The sequence below is a fragment of the Mobula birostris genome, chromosome 25 (assembly GCF_030028105.1).
Source record: "Mobula birostris isolate sMobBir1 chromosome 25, sMobBir1.hap1, whole genome shotgun sequence".
NCBI classification, from domain to species: Eukaryota; Metazoa; Chordata; class Chondrichthyes; order Myliobatiformes; family Myliobatidae; genus Mobula; species Mobula birostris.
In genome coordinates, this window is record NC_092394.1 from 4,750,404 (window position 1) to 4,769,635 (window position 19,232).

The 19,232-nt window shown below is 46.4% G+C and overlaps 1 protein-coding gene across 1 annotated transcript in view; it reads left to right on the forward strand.

Moving 5' to 3' along the window:
* LOC140187914 (transient receptor potential cation channel subfamily V member 1-like) overlaps positions 1–19,232 on the forward strand; it is a 46,295-nt gene that overhangs the window by 2,401 nt on the left and 24,662 nt on the right. The window contains 4 exon segments of the mRNA XM_072243774.1: positions 3,785–4,118; positions 7,028–7,197; positions 15,976–16,128; positions 18,077–18,217. Of these exon segments, the coding sequence (XP_072099875.1) occupies positions 3,820–4,118; positions 7,028–7,197; positions 15,976–16,128; positions 18,077–18,217 (763 nt within the window). The 5' untranslated portion in view covers positions 3,785–3,819.

A 19,232-nucleotide genomic window follows, 5' to 3' on the forward strand; every position in this document is an offset into this window, starting at 1 on the left:
TGAACTGGCCTCTGTGTATTGTTCTAGGCAGCAAAGCAGTCCCTCAGCCCAACCCTCCAGCTGCTGGGAAAATAGTCTGTGTTGACGAACATTACATCAAATTGCAATGACATCATTGTCATCACTGTGAGATGATGTATCTCAGGGTAATATACCATGACATTATGTACTTTGATAATGAACTCACTTTGAACTTTGAATCACACTGGATACTGGCTGATGTGACATTAAGAGCTGTACATATATATATATAAATATACTCATATTAAAAAGTTAAATTTAATAAGTAGTGCAAAAAAGTTGTGAGGTAGTGTTCATGGGTTCAATCTCCACTCAGTAATCTGATGGCTGTGGGGAAGAAGCTTTTCCTGAATTGTTGAGCGTGAGTCTTCAGGCTCCTGTACCTCCACTCTGAAGGTAACAATGAGAAAAGGGCATGATCTGGGTGAAGGGGGTCCTGAACGATGGATCCTTTTTGAGGTGTCATTCCTTAGAGATGTCCTGGATGCTGAGGGGGCTGGTGCCCACGATGGAGCTGACTGAGTTTACAACTTTCTGCAGCTTTTTTTGATCCAGTGCAGTGGCCCTCCATACCAGATGGTGATGCAGCCAATTAGAATGCTCTCCACAGTACATCCATAAAAATTTTACTATTGTCTTTGGTGACATACCAAATCTGCTCAAACTCCTAATGAAATGTAGCTGCTGGTGTGCCTTCCTTGTAACTGCATCGATATTTTGGGCCCAGGTTAGATCCTCAGAGATGTTGACACCCAGGAACTTGAAACTGCTCACTCTCTCCATTTCTGATCCCTCTAAGTGGACTGGTGTGTGTTCCCTTCTCTTACCCTTTCTGAAGTCCACAGTCAATTCTTTGGTCTTACTGACGTTGAGTGCAAAATTTGTTGCTGTGACACCATTCAACCAGCTGATCTCTCTCTCTCTCCCCTGTATCCCTTCTCATCACCATCTGAAATTCTGCTAACCATGGTTGAGTCTTCAGCAAATTTATAGATGGCCTTTGAGCTGTGCCTAGCCACACAGTCATGGGTGTAGAGAGAGTACGGCAGTGGGCTAAGCACACATCCTTGAGGTGCATTAGGGAGGTAGAGATGTTATTTCCAATCTGCACAGTCTGTGGCCTTCCGGTGAGGAAGTCGAGGATCCAGTTGCAGAGGGAGGTACAGAGGCCCATGTTTTGGAGTTTTTCGATCAGGACTGCAGGAATCGTTGAATTAAATGCTGTTTAACAAAATTAGACCAGATTATACAGAGAGATATTTCTCTTTTAAAAGGTGCTTTCTAAGATATTTTGGTGAGCACCTACATAATTGCACAGTGAGGCTCATTGGGGTGAAAGGGTCTGTGACCATGTTGTATCTCCAAATGAAAGAGGAATCATGGCAGATCATTGTATCAAAACTGACAATGAGAGAGCTCGACATGGTTTATTTGTGTATAGTGGGTTGTAACCAAGAACTCATGGGAAAGGTTACACTGACTTTATAGAGCATTAGAGTAATACAGCACAGAAAGAGGCCCTTCAGCCCATCTCACCTGTGATAGCTCCAGTCATTCTGAATTGGCAACAACATCTCCTCCACAATCTCCATCAGCAAAGATGCACCACAAGGCTGTGTGCTTAGCCCTCTGCTCTACTTGCTTTACACTTACAGCTCCAATGGCATACTCAAGTTTGCTGGCGACACCACTATCGCAGGCCGTATCAAAGGTGGTGACAAATCAGCATATAGGAGGGAGACTGAAAATCTGGTTGAGTGGTGTCATAACAACAACCTCTCACTCAAAATCAGCAGGACGAGGGAGATGATTATTGACTTCAGGAGGAGAAACTGGAGGTCGATGAGCTAGTCCTCATCGGGGTATCAGAGGTGGAGAGGGTCAGCAACTTTAAATTCCTCGGTGTTATTATTTCAGAGGAGCTGTTCTTGGTTCAGCAAATAAGTGCAATTAGGAAGAAAGCACGGCAGCATCTCTACTTTCTTAGAAATTTCTGAAGATTTGGCATGACATCAAAAACTTTGACAAACTTCTCTAGATGTGCAATGGAGAGTATATTGACTTGGTTGCATCACAGCCTAGTTCGGAAACACCAATGCCCTTGAATGGAAGATCCTACGAAAAGCAGCGGATACAGCCCAGTCCATCATGGGTAAAGCCCCCCTCCATTGAGAACATCCACACAGAGCACTGTTGCAGGAAAGCAGCATCCATCGTCAGGGACCCCCACCACCCAGGCCATGCTCTCTTCTCACTGCTGCCATCAGGAAGCAGATACAGGAGCCTCAGGACTCACACCACCAGGTTCAGGAACAGTTATTACCTCTCAAACATCAGGCTCTTGCACCGGCATGGATAACTTCAGTCACCCACACAATGAACTGATCCCACAACCTGTGGGCTCACTTTCTTGTACTCGACAACTCGTGTTCTCAGTATTATTTTCTATTTGCACAGTTTGTCTTCTTTTGCACATTGGTTATTTGTCAGTCTTTGTGTCTAGTTTTTCATTGACAATTCTATTATGTTTCTCAGTTCTACTGTGGCTGCTTGCAAGAAAATGAATTTCAAGGTTGTATATAGTGACATGTACGTACTTTGATGATAAATTTACTTTGAACTTTTGATCTGGACACCTGGACGTGCTGTTCCTTCCTGTACTGGTTTCATTATTGTAGCCATAAGAATGTTTGTCCGTTTATTTTATTTTGGGTAAAATTTTCCAAGCTTCACAGGGAAGGTGTCTCTCCCCTTCGAGATTCTCTCAGTCACACAGAGCTTTTCCTGTTTTGTCCTGTTCTCTCACTGACTCAAGGCAACTCGCAAACAATAAAGACTTTACTTATCTCAGAGTCACGGGTCCAGCCTCAGCCATGACTCCTCACCACAGGCAGCTCCTTTTATAGGATAGCGATTAGCACCACACTATTGCGGCTCGGAGGATCGGAGTTCCCATTTCAATTCCATTGCCGCCTGCAAGGAGTTTTTTACATTCTTCCCGTGACTGCGTGGGATTCCTCCGAGTGCTCCAGTTTCCTCCACGTTCCAAAGACGTACCAGTGAGTCGGTGAATTGGTCATTGCAAATTGTCCTGTGATTAGACTAGGGTTAATCACAGAGTTGCTGGTTGGCATGGCTCGTTGGTCAGAAGGGTCTGGTCCTCGCTGTATCTCTAAATAAATAAATCAAGCCTCCACAAACCCTCCCTTGCACCGAGACTTTGGTGAGCCGAGTCCACTGTTGCGTAGACATCCATCAACACCACAGGCATTTTAGTCTATCACTCGTTAGGCTGTCCCATGTCCCGCAGTGTCTGAGAGTTTCCTTTGCAACTTCAGCTGATTTCCAACAAAATACATTTTGGAGATGGACAGGTGTGTTGTGTAGATCAGTGCCGGATACTAGATGTAATGACAAGTCATATAAAACTTCTATATCTGGAACCAACTGGATGTTTATTTAATTAGAGATTCAGCACGGTTAGAGACTCTTTCCAGCCCAACGAGCCTGTACTGCCCAGTTACATCCTTGTGACCAATTAACCCATAGAGCTTTGGAATGCGGGAGGAAACTGGAGCACCTTGGGGAAACACAGAAGGTCACGGGGAGAGCGTACAAACACCTTGTGGACAGTGGCGGGAGTTGAACCTGGGTCGCTGGCGCTGTCATGCCGATACGATACTGTGCAGAGTTTTTGAGTTTAATTCTCCAGTATGTGTTTTAATTGAATTTACTTTTTTGCTTCTTGTTTTTCTTTTACAAGTCATCTGATAGAGACTCTATCCCTGCCACCATTACATGCATCAGTGGACCCGTGGCGCTGGGATGAAGCGCCTAGCCAGTGAGGAGGACACCACTGCTGAAATCACGCTGAGCGCTGACACAGACGAGGTTTTCATTGACGATGAGGAGCTGGACGATCCTTGCTCCTCCCCGGGGCAGTCCGCAGCGGCCAAGGGCATCACTGAACGTCAGAAGAGGGCACCTCGTCAGTATCACTTTCGTGAGAATGATGGCTTGAAAACCAAGGTGCCCATGGACTCCTTTTACCCAACGTCACAGAAAAAAACTGTCCGATCGCACCAGAAGATGGAAAAGTAAGTAGTAATATAATAATAGTAATAAAGGACACCATCCCTCACTGTAAATACAAGCCTGATCCAGGCTTAGAGTCAGAGTCCCATAAATTATATTACCACCGATCCCTTATTATAGATAGGACAATCCATAGTAATACCGGATAAACAAGCAAGGACAACTTTCTTAGCAGATGCAGCCATTCCAAAGACACATAACATGCAGAAATCAGTAAGTGAAAAACACTGGAAATATGCTGAATTAAAAAAGGAAATTGAAAGACTTTGGACAATGTATACTTTGGGTATATATTGTCCCAATAGTAATAACAACAACTGGTATCATCCCAAAGTCACTACACAATAGCATTAAACAATTAAGGCTACACAATAAAATCTATGTCAATCTCCAGAGAGCCACAATACCAAGCACCACTACGATAGTCCAAAAGTTCCTAGCAATTGAGAAATGAGTGTGCTTGGCTATGCTCATGCCTCAGGATTTACCAGCTTGAGCTGAGAGAAAATGAAAATACTAATTTATTTACAGAGCACTTTTCATTCAGGCAATATACTTTCAAGTAGTGATGCAGCCAGTCAGAATGCTTCCAAGAAACAGCTATAGAAGTTTTCCAGTGTTTCAGTTGACAAACCAAATCCCTTCAAACTCCTAATGAAATATAGCCGTGGTCTTGCCTTCTTTATAGCTGCATTGATATGCTGGGACCAAGTTAGGTCCTCAGAGATCTTGACAACCAGGAACTTGAAACTGCTCACTCTCTCCATTTCTGATCCCTCTGTGAGGACTGGTTCCTGTTCCTTTGTCCTCTCTTTCCTGAAGTCCACAACAGCTCTTTTGACTTACTGACATTGAGTACAAGGTTGTTGCTGTGACACCACTCAACTAGCTGGTGTATCTCGCTCCTGTACACCCTCTCATCTCCATCTGAGATTCGACCAACAATAGTTGTATTGTTAGCAACTTTAGTATTTGAGCTATACCTTGCCACACAGTCATGGGTATAGAGAGAGTAGAGCAGTGGGCTAAGCACACATCCCTGAGGTGTACCAGTGTTGTCAGTGGGGTGGAGATGTTATTCCGATCCACACAGACTGTGGTCTTCTGATTAGGAAGTCGAGGATCCAGTTGCAGAGGGAGGTACAGAGGCCCAGGATCTGTAGCTTATTGTTCAAGACTATGGGACTGATGCTGTTAAACACTAACCTATAGTCAATGAACAGCATCCTAACATTGGTGTTTGCATTGTCCAGGTGATCTAAGGCTGTGTGAAGAGCCATTGAGAATGCACCTGCCTTAGATCTATTGTGGCAATAGGCAAATTGCAGTGGGTCCAGTGGACCATTGAAGGGACCAGTGCGAGAAGACCCGAGAATTGAGCAGAATTATAAAACAAAAGTGATTAGGTGATTTACTCTGGCCCCAGATCACTGAGAGCTTTAAAAACAAGAAAGAGAACTTTAAAATAAATTCTAAGAGATACAGGAAGCCAATACAGAGTAGCTAGGAGGGAAGTGATATTCCCTCATCCTGGTTTAAGTTAAAAGTGGGCATGGTTTTTCCAACAACAGAGGAGAATGAGATCACCAGTTAGTTTAATGGTTTATAACTGTCACACAAACTGAGATACAGTGAAAAGCCCAAATGTCGACTGCCTACTTGCCTCCTTAGATGCTGCCCAAACTGCAGAGTTTCTCCAGCATTTTGTGTGTGTTGCTCTGGGTTTACAGCATCTGTAGAATCTCTTGTGTTTATGAAGGGTTTTATATAACTAATTCATGGTTATTGGTCGAAGATGCTCAGTATACACAACGTTCATAAGTTAAACACAGGAAAAAAATAGAATTAGAACAGAAAACAAAGTCTATTTTAGTACAAAGTGGTCAAAGTAAAAATATCCGATTCCTTCTTCAGCCCTTTCCCTCTTCCACCCATCACCTCCCATCTTCTTTCTTCGTCCCCCCCTCCCCCACTCTCCCACCGACCTTCCCTCTCAGCTGATCTCACCTCTCACCTTTCAGCTTTAACTCCTCTCCCCCCCCCACCTTCCCATTCCAGCTTCTTCTCCCTCCTTTCCAGTCCTGATGAAGGGCCTCAGCCCAAAACATTCACCGTTTATTCCCCTGCACAGCTGCTGCCTGACCTGCTGAGTTTCTCCATTATTTTGAGTGTGTGTGCAGCCAACACTCTTTATTTACCTACTGACATGTAATTCAGAATAAACCTCTTGAGCCGTGCCACCCAGCAATCCTCTGATTTAATCCTACCCTAATCACGGGACAATTTACAACGACCAATTAACCTACTAACTGGTACGTCTTTGGACTGTGGGAGGAAACGGGAGCACCCGGAGGAAACCCATGCGGTCACGGGGGTATGTACAAACTCCTTACGGACAGCAGCAGGAACTGAACCCAGGTCACAGGTACTGTAGTGCAGGTCACTACACTACCGTGCTGCCCCTGTTTGTGTATCGGAAGGAACTTGAGGTCCATATCCACAGACTGTTCAGAGAAGATGCTGAAGTTGACAGGGTGGATAAGAAGGCATATGGTGTGTTGGCCTTCATAAGCCTGAGGATTGGGTTCAAGAACTGCAAGGTAATGTTGCAGCTCTATAAAACTCTGGGTTAGACCACACTTGCAGAATTGTGTTCAGTTCTGGTCACTTCATTATAGGAAGGATGTGGAAGCTTTAGAGAGGGTGCTGCTAGGTACCTCATTGCCAGGGGTGTTACAAGAGGCAGGTTCATTAGGGAACCCTGCTTTCAAGTTTGAGCTTTCAAAGTGAATCACTCTACATTTTTACTGATTGACCATGCAGGGATTTGAAAGCAACTGTAATATTTAAAAGCATTGAGGGGTTGCCGGACCAGAAGCCTGTTTTATAAAGCATCGCTTGTTGTTATCAGGAGCCAGTCCCCGGATTTGGACCAGGGCAAAGAGTGGAATTCAGTGCCCAGTCTGTACAAGCGACATTGGCTGTTCGAAGTGGTGTCCAAGGGTGACGCACCTGCATTTGATGGATTCCTACAGTACCTGATCCAAAACAACAAACGCCTTACTGACTGGGAGTTCAGAGGTACGCTCCGCACCGGGTTCCCTTCCCACCTGGGTCCACACCAGCTGTCAATGTGCACATTTCTAGAGCAACTTGGACATCCCCAGAGAGTTCCATGGTGATTTGCGGCAACTCCCTCATCACTCCTCCCACAGTACTACCCCTCCCCTGTGTAATGCTCTCTCTCTCTCTCTCTCGTGAATGGGGGTAATTGGCTGTGCTATTGAATCTTTACTGAAGAATTGAGGTCACAGTATTGAGCCTCTGGAATAGGAGGGGTCTCAATGGGGTCAGGATCACCTCCGTCCTGTAATGCGGAGAGTCTCGCAGGGTTGGGGGGGGGAGGAGGGGCAAAACAGATCCAGGGATATTGGGATCCGTGTGGACTCCAACACCAGTAGATGGAACGACGAATTCTGTGACCGGCTCTCCATTGGGCAGGCACTGCGGTCTGTCTTGGTGGATGGAGTTATTATGTAGGAGGTTTGGTGTACGATTACAGATGCTACGTAAAGGTCGCTGTTGCCTAACACAGCTTACAGAGGGATCTAGGGGTCACTTACAGAAGTGGCTACATTAGTGTATGCAGACATCCCACCATGCAAAAACTCATTTCAGGGAGGTAGCACCATTAATTTGCAGGAGACTCCCGGAACTTCTGTGATAGGTGGGATGTCTGCAATAGCAGCTAGCCAGCTAGTTTAAATAACGTTAGCTATGCTAATGAACAAATGACACTTGTTAAACTCACCTCAACATGTCTTTTACAGTCTTAACCCACCATGGACAATAGAAAAGTCACTGTTGCAAACAGTGCAGCGAGCAACGCTGTCATTATCTTGACCCTTTTTAGGTAGGGGTACACTTTAGTCTGGGGTGACGCACGTTTCATATTTACTTTTTTTGGAACACTCTGCCATGGTGTGCGTTCATACACACTCTCTCTCTCTCTCTCTCTCTCTCTCTCTCTCTCTCTCTCTCTCTCTCTCTCGTGGTCGCTCTCGCTTGCTTTCTCTTGCTGGCTCGCTCTCAAAAAAAATTAATTTCCATGGTATTGTATAATTTGCAGGCATCAGGGAGCCACTATTAATATGCGGTAGACTCCCAGAACTTGCGGGAGAGGTGGGATGTCTGGTGTATGGTATGTGTGGCTTCACTGGTAGGGGTGCTGAGTATGGCAGTAAGGAGTTTTATCAGTTCAAAGTACACCTATTATCAAAATTTACAACCTTGAGATTCGTCTCCTAACAGGCAGCCACAAAACAAAGAAACCCAAAAGAACCCCCAAAAAATGACCATCAGACACCCCGATGTGGAGAGAGTAGAAAAAAACAAATGATAAAAACAATAACCGTAGGCAAATAGCATTCTGAACTGAAGTCCATAGAGAGGGTCCAAGATTCCTAGTTCAGTGCAGGGCCAAGTAAATGTCAAAGAGCAGCGAGCTAAACCAGCCCATCACTCAGCTCAGGCCTTGACACCCTGACCTTTTCAATCTGACCTGGCATCTAAACCATCATCCACTTCAATAAGCTCTGGGGCCTGGACCCCACTGCTTCAATTCGGCCTGTACCTGACCTTTCCGATTCGGCCTGTACCCGACCTTTCTGATTCGGCCCGTACCTGACCTTTCCGATTCGGCCTGTACCCGACCTTTCTGATTCGGCCTGTACCTGACCTTTCCGATTCGGCCTGTACCTGACCTTTCTGATTCGGCCCGTACCTGACCTTTCCGATTCGGCCTGTACCCGACCTTTCTGATTCGGCCTGTACCTGACCTTTCCGATTCGGCCTGTACCTGACCTTTCCGATTCGGCCTGTACCCGACCTTTCCGATTCGGCCCGTACCTGACCTTTCCGATTCGGCCTGTACCCAACCTTTCCGAATTGGGCCGTAACTGACCTTTCTGAATCGGCCTGTACCCGACCTTTCCGATTCAGCCTGTACCCGACCTTTCCGATTCGGCCTGTACCCCGACCTTTCCGATTCAGCCTGTACCCGACCTTTCCGATTCAGCCTGTACCCGACCTTTCCGATTCGGCCTGGCGCTTAAACTGATCGAACCTCGCTCTCGGCAACGGGCCTGCTGCCTCGCCTCAGTCCTGCCACATTGAATTGCTTCCAGGTCTAAAGGGAAGTTACAGGCTATTGCTTGTGATGATCATTTGCCAGAAAATGAGTGATTAACAAAGTGTTTAGTTGTTTTCCTTGTTTCATCTGCCACCAGCCAGAAGTCGCCGAGGTTCATCAGCACCATCTGAAACTTTAGTCAGACTGTACTTAGCACATTGTGTGCAGTCTTGGTCAGTCCATTATAGGAAGGCTGTGAGGAATACAGAAATGTATAAGAGAGGCAGTACAATAACAGAGCAGTTAGTGTAACACTATTGTAGGTTTTTGCAAATAAAATGAATTGAGACATTTTATGTTTAATGAAACCTGAACACCTTTGATTGAACTGCAAAACCTACATTCAAAAGCATGCTAAAACTCTTCATAAAAAAACTTCATCAGGTCAGACCAGCCTCTTAAAGTGAAACCACAACTCATGTCAGTTGTTGTGAATTATATACATTTCTTCCAATTATGTTACCCTACACAGTACCCCTACCCTACACAGTACCCCCCCCCCAAGAATTCACTAAAACTGGCACCGTGGGCCTGCCTGAAGCTCAGACGAGCCACCCGGCTCGGGTCCTGTGTTCCAGGGGTGGAGGTACAGCTGGCTCGCCCGGAGGCTGACACACTTACAGTCAGGTTGTGACGCCAGGGGCATGGCAGTGGAATACGCCAAATCTTGGTGGGCCGGTTTAAGACAATCTACTGAAACACGTTCAGGTTTACCCTTCTTATCTTTGATAAAAGTCTTTTCACCCCTTTCCGAAACACAGATCGGGCCATTATAAAGGGGCCTAAGAGAATGTTGGTGTGCATCATGGTGGGTGAAAACAAACAAGGCTGAATATAGGTCAACAGGAACCATAAGATGTTGTATGCCACGTTGGGAGGTAGGAACAGGTGAAAAGGATCTGAATTTACCGAGGAGAGTGGGATGCTTTTGAGAGGCCGAGCAGGCAGTCATGGCATCAGGAATAAAATATGTTCATTTCTCCCAATTACGTTACCCTACACTATTACATAGTCATAGTCATACTTTATTGATCCCGGGGGAAATTGGTTTTCGTTACAGTTGCACCATAAATAATAAATAGTAATAGAACCATAAATAGTTAAATAGTAATACGTAAATTATGCCAGTAAATCATGAAATAAGTCCAGGACCAGCCTATTGGCTCAGGGTGTCTGACCCTCCAAGGGGAGAGTTGTAAAGTTTGATGGCCACAGGCAGGAATGACTTCCTATGACGCTCTGTGTTGCATCTCGGTGGAATGAGTCTCTGGCTGAATGTACTCCTGTGCCCACCCAGTACATTATGTAGTGGATGGGAGACATTGACCAAGATGGCATGCAACTTGGACAGCATCCTCTTTTCAGACACCACTGTCAGAGAGTCCAGTTCCATCCCCACAACATCACTAGCCTTACGAATGAGTTTGTTGATTCTGTTGGTGTCTGCTACCCTCAGCCTGCTGCCCCAGCACACAACAGCAAACATGATCACACTGGCCACCACAGACTCGTAAAACATCCTCAGCATTGTCCGGCAGATGTTAAAGGACCTCAGTCTCCTCAGGAAATAGAGGCGGCTCTGACCCTTCTTGTAGACAGCCTCAGTGTTCTTTGACCAGTCCAGTTTATTGTCAATTCATATCCCCAGGTATTTGTAATCCTCCACCATGTCCACACTGACCCCCTGGATGGAAACAGGGGTCACTGGTACCTTAGCTCTCCTTGGGTCTACCACCAGCTCCTTAGTCTTTTTCATATTAAGCTGCAGATAATTCTGCTCACACCGTGTGACACATTCTGCTCACACCGTATAACACCAGTGACACCGGTTCAATCCTGCTGCTGGTCTGTAAGGAGTTTGTATATTCTCCCCTTGACTCTGTGGGTTTCCTCTGGGAGCTCAGGTTTCCCCCCACTGTCCCAAGATGTACAAGTGTGGGGGTTAATTGGTCACGTGGGTGTAATTGGGCTCACTGGGCCAGAAGGGCCTGTTACAGTGCGGTACAGTATCTCTAAAATAGAGAATTACTAGGAAACTGCCAGGATCACTGAACTATAAACTGCAGAAGATTGGACAAACATGAGTTGTCCTCCCTAGAGTGTCGGAGCTGGGGAGATCTGACAGAGGTTTTTAACATTACGGGAGGATAAGAGTCAGAATGTTTTCCCAGGGCAAAATGTCAATCACCAGAGATCATGCTTTTAAGGTTGGAGGGGTAGAAGTTTAAAGGTGGTTGGGGGAGGGGCAAGTTTTTTGTTAAATGCAGAGACTGGTAGGTACCTGGAATGGGTTACCAGGGTCAGTAGTGGAAGCAGGCAATTTCAGGGATTTTTAGAGGCTTTTAGGCAGACGCATGAATGTGTTTCTAAATAAAATTGCCCTTCTAGAAAGTGCTATAGGGCTACTTGAACAAAACCTTCACACCATCTTAAAAGTTTCTTTTCCAAAGCAGTTAATCTGATCAACCATTCTAGTTAGCCTCTCCCCACCCCCCTCTATCTATTATCCCCATCACTGAACTACACTGTAAACACATTAAACCATTTTTTATACTGCTGTTTACATTGTAAATACGTGCTGGTATGTAGGTATTTATGCACATTTCATTCCATATCCATACTTCTAATGCTATAGAACATAGAACACTACACAATGTTATGCTGAACCAAATAAATTAGTAACCAAATGGGCAACCAAACTAATCCTTTCTGCCTACACATTGTCCATATCCTTCCATTTTCCTCACATTGCTGTGTCAATCTAGTTTGCCGAATCCCCCAGGAGATTGCAAAAGTGCCAGAACATTTAGTCAGTTAAAAAGAACATCATTAAAGGGGAACGCAAACACGAGGAATTCTGCAGATGCTGGAAATTCAAGCAACACACATCAAAGTTGCTGGTGAACGCAGCAGGCCAGGCAGCATCTCTAGGAAGAGGTACAGTCGACGTTTCAGGCCGAGACCCTTCGTCAGGGGAAATTACAGGCTACGGACTATAGCGATCGTGGTTTAGAAAAGTAAGTATATGGAGTGTCTACCAGTTTTATGAGCTGTCTACAAAACATTGCCATTGGTCACCATCAGCAGCTTGGTTGGTATCAGGCATTTCAACCTTTCAAAAAAGGTACTGTCTGTCTGCTCGATCTGTGCCTCTCTTAATCTTATAAACCTCAATCAGATCTCCCCTCAGCCTTCGCCACTCCAAAGAAAACAACCCAAGTTTGTCCAACCTCGCGTTATAGCACATAGCCTCTATTCCAGGCGGCATCCTGATAAACCTCTTCTGCACCCTCTCCAAAGCCTCAACATCCTTCCTATAATGGGTCATTTATATACATCACAAACAGCAGAGGTCCCAATACAGATCCCTGTGGAACTCTACTGATCATAGCCCTCCAGCTAGAATAAGTCCTTTGAACCACTACCCTCTGTCACCTATGGACAAGCCATTTCTGAACCCAAATGGCCAATTCACTGCAGAGCCCTTGTGGATGAGCCTCCCATGAAAGACATACAGAAGATTAACAGTTATATAATTATTTTTATGTCATTCTTTATAATTGTTCAATGTTATTTTTTGTTGCGTGTCACACCAACACACCACATTAAATTCTTAATACATGTAAATGTATATGGCAAATAAATTTGATCTTAGTCTTTAAAATGAAGGGGATGGGGGACATTCAGTATAAATTAGCATCAAGACCAGTATAACATTGTGGGGTGAATGGCCTGTCTGATGTGTTATGACAGAACTCAGTATAAGGTTGTGGGAAGTTCCTGAGTTACCCCCACTTGGCTAATGTCACAGTGCTGCCACTCTCCAGCTCACCTCACCCACATCATGAGGAACCAGTTGGTCTCCAGATCCTCTTTTGGTTTCTGGGAAGTAAGACCAGGGCACAGAGTGTCCCCTGAACACCATTGCCCTGCATCGAGATTCCACTGGAAGCCCCCTCCCCATGCTCCTGGAGACCACTTCCCCTCCCTCGCTCGTTCTCCTGGAGACCACTTCCCCTCCCTCCCTCGTTATCCCTCCATCAGCTTTCTGCTGCAGCCAGGAGCCTGTCTGCTACGTGTCTGGACTCTGCCCTCACTGAGTGGTGGTCAGAAACGTAATTAGCTTCCTGCCTCTTGGTTCTGCGTGGTTGTTGTTTCATTCTGAGCGAACCACTTCCAGTTGCAACAGTGTGTGATCGGGCAACTAGAATGAAGGGTGAAGGTCCTATCTGCCCATCAGGACGCAGCTTGTCTGAGTTGAAGCCTCCTCCCTCCACCCTTCAGAGCCCACTTCACCTGCAAGGATACCAACAGGATTGACGCACTGTTCTGAAAAAGGCCCATCTGTGCTGTTCTGGGGTTTTAGCTCCTTACTAACCTCTAAATTTTCCAATCCCTGTCACCTTTCATCCAGCTGACCCCTGCCCCTTTGGACACTCTCCTGCCAAAAGCGACATTCCTACGTCCCAATCGGATTTATTCCTGGCTGTCATTACGGTCACATGTACCGAGATACAGCAAGAAGATGCCATCAGACAGATCATTCCATACGTTATGTACATTGAGGTAGCAAAATGAAAACAGAATGCAGAATAAAGTGTTACAGTTACAGAGAGAGTGCAGTGCAGAATAGGGACATAACGAGGCAGATTGTGAGGTCAAGGGTCCATCGTATCGTACTAAAGAGCCGTTCATTAGTTTCATAACTATCCTTGAGTCTGATGGTACAAAAGGGTAAGTGTAGACAGAGGCGGTGGAGGAGAGGCTGGTTTGTGTGATAGATTGGACTGTGTTCACAACTCTCTGCAGTTTCCCATGGACTTGGTCCTATTGTTTTGTCCCTCCCACAGCGAAAACACATCCACAACACCCGGGCAGTCAAAACCGCACGCTGTCCTGCGAACGCCTCCTTCCCCTTCACCTCAGCCTGCAATGCAGGGAAGGAGACCCAGCCTAGGTCATAAACTTGCAAAGACAACTCAGTGCATGACAGAAACCAGCCTCCTCTCCATGGACTCTGTCTGTACTCTGCCTCAGTAAAGCAGCCAGCATAACCAGAGGCCCAACACAATCTATCTCATTATGACCTTATTGTCTGCCTGCACTGCTGTCTCTCTCTCTGTAACTGTAACACTCTATTCTGCTTTCTGTTATTATCTTACCTTGTTCTACCTCAATGCACTGTGCAACCATCACATCCTTATGGTCAGTATCCAGGACAAGGACACTGAACCTCAGTATATGTGACAACAATAAGCCATTTTACCTATTATGAGACAGATTCTGCAGCACCACCAGGGTAGGAGAGGAAGAGGAAGTTTACATCAGGTGACCCCTGAACGCGGGAGAAGCCAGATCCCTGAGCTTCTTGCCTTTGACCCCTTACTCTTCCCATGCCCTCCCTCCTGAAGACATCACTGTTTAGGCTTCCACCCAGAGGTCAACCTACAGAGATGTCTGAGAATGGAGAAGTGGGCACAAGTACAGCAACTGGTGGTTCAGACCACATCTCCACAGCATGATGGGACAGAACATCCTCCCCCCACCCACTACCACCATCTTGCAGTCGTAACTGAACTTCTAAATACTGCATCCGTGGATATGCCGGGCTGCCCCAGGTTTGGGTGGGTCCGTGCAAACAGGAGGCACGAGGGCCGGTCAGCTGGCATGCCCAGAGGTCTCATCATCAACTAGTCTGGAGGTCGATACTGAAGATCAAGCTGGTTGATGACTGGAAATCTGGAAACCCAATGACCAAAGCCTGAAGAACTGTCTTGGAGTCGGAGGACAGTTCATGTGTGTGTGTGGGTGGGTGGGTGGGAGGGAGGAAAGGGGCTTGTTTTGTTGTTGTTGTTTTGTTGCTTGTTGTGTTCTGCCGAGCATTGTGGGTATGCTATATTGATGCCAGAACATATGGTAACATGTGCAGATTGTCCCTAGCACATCCTTAGGTTGTGTTGGTTGTTAAAACAAACGATGCATTTCACTGTATGTTCCCAAACACGTGGGATAAATAAATCTGAATCAAAATCTGAGCAACAACGTTGGAAATCTGAAGTGAAAACTGAAATAGTCAACAGGTCAGGCAGCATCTGTGGAGAGAGAAATAGAGTGACCATTTCAAGTGGATGAATTCTCATCAGAACATGGAGAAGTTAGAGATAGAGAGAGAGGTTTGAAGTTGCAGAGGGAAGTTTGAAGTTAGAGATAGAGAGGGGAGTTTGAAGTTGCACGTGGAAGTTTGAAGTTAGAGATAGAGAGGGGAGTTTGAAGTTGCAGAGGAAGCAGGAAGGTCTGTGACTGGAAAAGGGGTGGGGTGACTGAATGAGAGGAGGGTGGAGAAGATATTAAGGGACAATAGTGAAATTAGAACTTACCAGAAAGAGGACAAACTTTAAATTATGGAATATGGGATACAGGCCCAGAGCCATCAAATGTTTCTGTTTCCCATGTTCTTTCAGTGGCATGGGGGTTAGTGATCAGGGGCTTAGGGAGAGATGGTGCCTAGAGAGAGAACCAGAGACAATGGAAGAGAAAGTTGTGTTGATGTGATCAGGGATGAACCAGAGAGGATGGTGATGGTTGTGCTTTCAGTTCAGGGATGACTTATGAAGACGTTCTCCTAACTGCTGCCTGATGCTGGGATATGTCACCCTGTGTGCCTTCAGACCCAGAGACGGGGAAGACTGCGTTGCTGAAGGCTCTGCTGAATTTGAGTAACAACCGGAATGACACCATCCCCATACTACTGGAAATTGCAGAGAAGACAGACAACCTGGAGGAACTCATCAATGCTGCCTACATGGACAGCTACTACAAGGGTACGGAGAGACAGTGGGAACACAGGAGATATAGGGGAGGTAGGATGGGGGGGGGCTGAGTGGAATGGGATGGTGTAGGCTGGGAGGGAAGTGGGGTGCAATGGGATTTTGGGAAGTGGATTGGGATGATGTAGGGTGAGAGAGAAGTAGAGAGCAGTGGGATTTTGGAGAGTGGATTGGGATGCTGTTGTGGGATGTAATGGAGTGGGAGTGGGGTTGATGGGGTGAGGTTGGTGGAGATGGTAGGGAAATATAGGGTGGGGTAATGGGGAGATAGGGGAGGGATAGGGTGGATAATGGAGAGGGTTGGGGTGGAGAGAAGATATAGTGTGAAGTAATGGAGGAGGGTTGTGGTGGAGGGGAAGTTTGGGGTGGTGAGGATGGATAGGGTGGGGTAATGGGAATGGGGTGGTGAGGATGGTTGGGGTGGGGTAATGTTGGAGGGTTGGGGGTCATGGGAGAGAGTTGGATTAGTGAGGAGGGATAGATTGGGGTAATGTCATGGTTAGAGCTGACCAATGTTGGTAGGAGACATAGTGTGCGAATAAAAGGATCTTTTTCTGATCGGCTGCCAGTGACTGGTGGTGTTCCGCAGGGGTCGGAGTTGGGACTGCTTCTTTTTATGCTGTATATCAATGATTTAGATGATGGAATAGATTACTTTGTTACCAAGTTTACAGATGAGATTAAGATTGATGGAGGGGCAGGTAGTGTTGAGGAAACAGGAAGGCTGCAGAAGGACTTAGACAGATTAGGAGATTGGGAAGAGACTGGGTAAGTGAAAAACAATGTTGGAAAATTATTGGTTATACACTTTGTTAGTAGAAATAAATGTGCAGACTATTTTCTAAATGAGGAGAAAATGCAAAAATCAGAGATGCAAAGGGATTTGGGAGTCCTTGTGCAGAACACCCTAAAGGTTAACTTGCAGGTTGAGTCGGTGGTGAGGAAGGCAAATGCAATGTTAGCATTCATTTCAAGAGGTCTGGAATATAACAGCAGGGATGTGATGCTGAGGCTTTATAAGACAGCGGTGAGACCTCACCTTGAGTATTGTGAACAGTTTTGGGCTCCTCATCTAAAAAAAGATATGCTGGCATTGGAGAGATTTCAGAGTAGGTTCACAAGGACGATTTTAGGAATGAAATGGCTAACACTCAAGAAACATTTGATGGCTCTGGGCCTGTACTCGCTGGAATTTAGAAGGATGAGGAGGGACGTAAGTGAAACCTTTCAAATGTTGAGATGCCTAGACAGAGTAGATATGGAAAGGGTGTTTCCCATGGTGAGGGAGTCTAGGACAAGAGGGCACAGCCTCAGGATAGAGGGGCGTCCATTTAAAACACAGATGAGGAGAAATTTCTTTAGCCAAAGGGTGGTGAATTTGTGGAATTTATTACCACATGCAGCTGTGGAGGCCAGGTTGTTGGGTGTATTTAAGGCTGAGATTGATAGGTTCTTGATTGGACATGGCATCAAAGGCTATGGGGAGAAGGATGAGAGTGGGGCTGTGGAGGGGAGAAGGATCAGCCATGATTGAATGGCAGAGCAGGCTCAATGGGCCAAATGGCCTTATTCTGCTCCTATGTCTTATGGTCTAATGGGGAAGAGTTGGGGTGGTGAGGAGGGATAGGTGGGGTAATGGGGGAGGATTGGGGTGGTGAGGAGGGATAGGGTGGAGGAGGAGAGGTGGAATGGGGTGTGGATGGTGGGGAGGGCTGTGGTAGTGTTGCTGAGCAGGGGTGGGGGTGAGTGGGTCAGAATGGGGAGGTGACCACTCTGTGTACAAGGGATGTTTCTCTGTGTCATGAGAGTGGGGATATCATTTTACAGACTAGCCGGAGGAGGGGAGTTGTGTGCCCTCGCCGCAACCCCTGCCACTCCTGGCTGTCCGTCTTGCTGTCACCCAGCTTGGCCGTGGACTGACCCTGTCTCGACTCCGCACCAGGTCAGACAGCCCTACACATCGCCATCGAGCGGCGCTGCCTGCACTTCGTGGCACTCTTGATCCGGAACGGAGCCGATGTCCACGCCAAGGCCAGCGGCTTGTTCTTCAAGGCCAAGGAGGGCCAGACCGGATTCTACTTTGGTATGGAGAGCTGGGTATGCGCTGGGTGGGGAACTGTGGGAGGGGGAGAAGGAAAAGTGGGAGACAGAGAGGGAGCTGGCAAACATGGATGGCGAAGAGATGGGATTGGGAGTGGAGTACAGCACAGAGAACTGATACAGACGCACACTCACATACACATGCCGTCATGGCTATCCCTCGAGGTCGAGAACTGATACAGTCACACACACTCTCTCTCACACACACACACACACACACACACACAATCAAGGACATTCTCCCTCCTCCTATCAGGTAGATGATAGAAAACTCTTGCTGTTTATTTGCTACCTGCAATGCACTTTCTCTATAACTAGTTTTATTTGTCACATGCACGTTGAAACATACAGTGAATGTGTCGTTTTAGGTCAACAACCAACACCGCTGAGGATGTGCTGGGGCAGTCCGCAAGTGTCACCATGTTTCCTGTGCCAACATTGCATTCCCACAACTGACTAACCCTAACCTGTACATGTTTGGAATATGGGAGAAAACCAGAGCACCCACAGAAAACCTACACGGTCATGGGGAGAACATGCAAACTCCTTAAAGACAGCAGTGGGAATTTAATCCCAATCCTCAGCACTGTAAAGCCTTGTGCTAGCCACCACACTAATTTTTGAGCACAGGCTGAACAGACTCTCGTGCTTCGATGAAGAGCATACGAGCAGAGGAGTGTTTTGAGGTCAGTCGTTCCTCTATGGGGTGAGGAGGGGTAGGATTACAAAACAAAGGGTGTGAAAACTGAGACACAAGCAACAGCAGCTTAAAAAAAAATCAGCTGGAGGAGCTCAGTGGGTCAGACAGCATCTGTGGTGGGAAATGGACAGTCAACGTTTAAGGTGGAGACCCTTCATCCACCAATTTGAGTGAGAATCAGCCCTAAATAGATGGTCAAATAGAACAGAGAATGGTACAGCACAACACAGACCCTTTGACCCACAATGTTGGGCCCACATTTTAACCTACATCACTATCAATCTGATCCTTGCCTGCT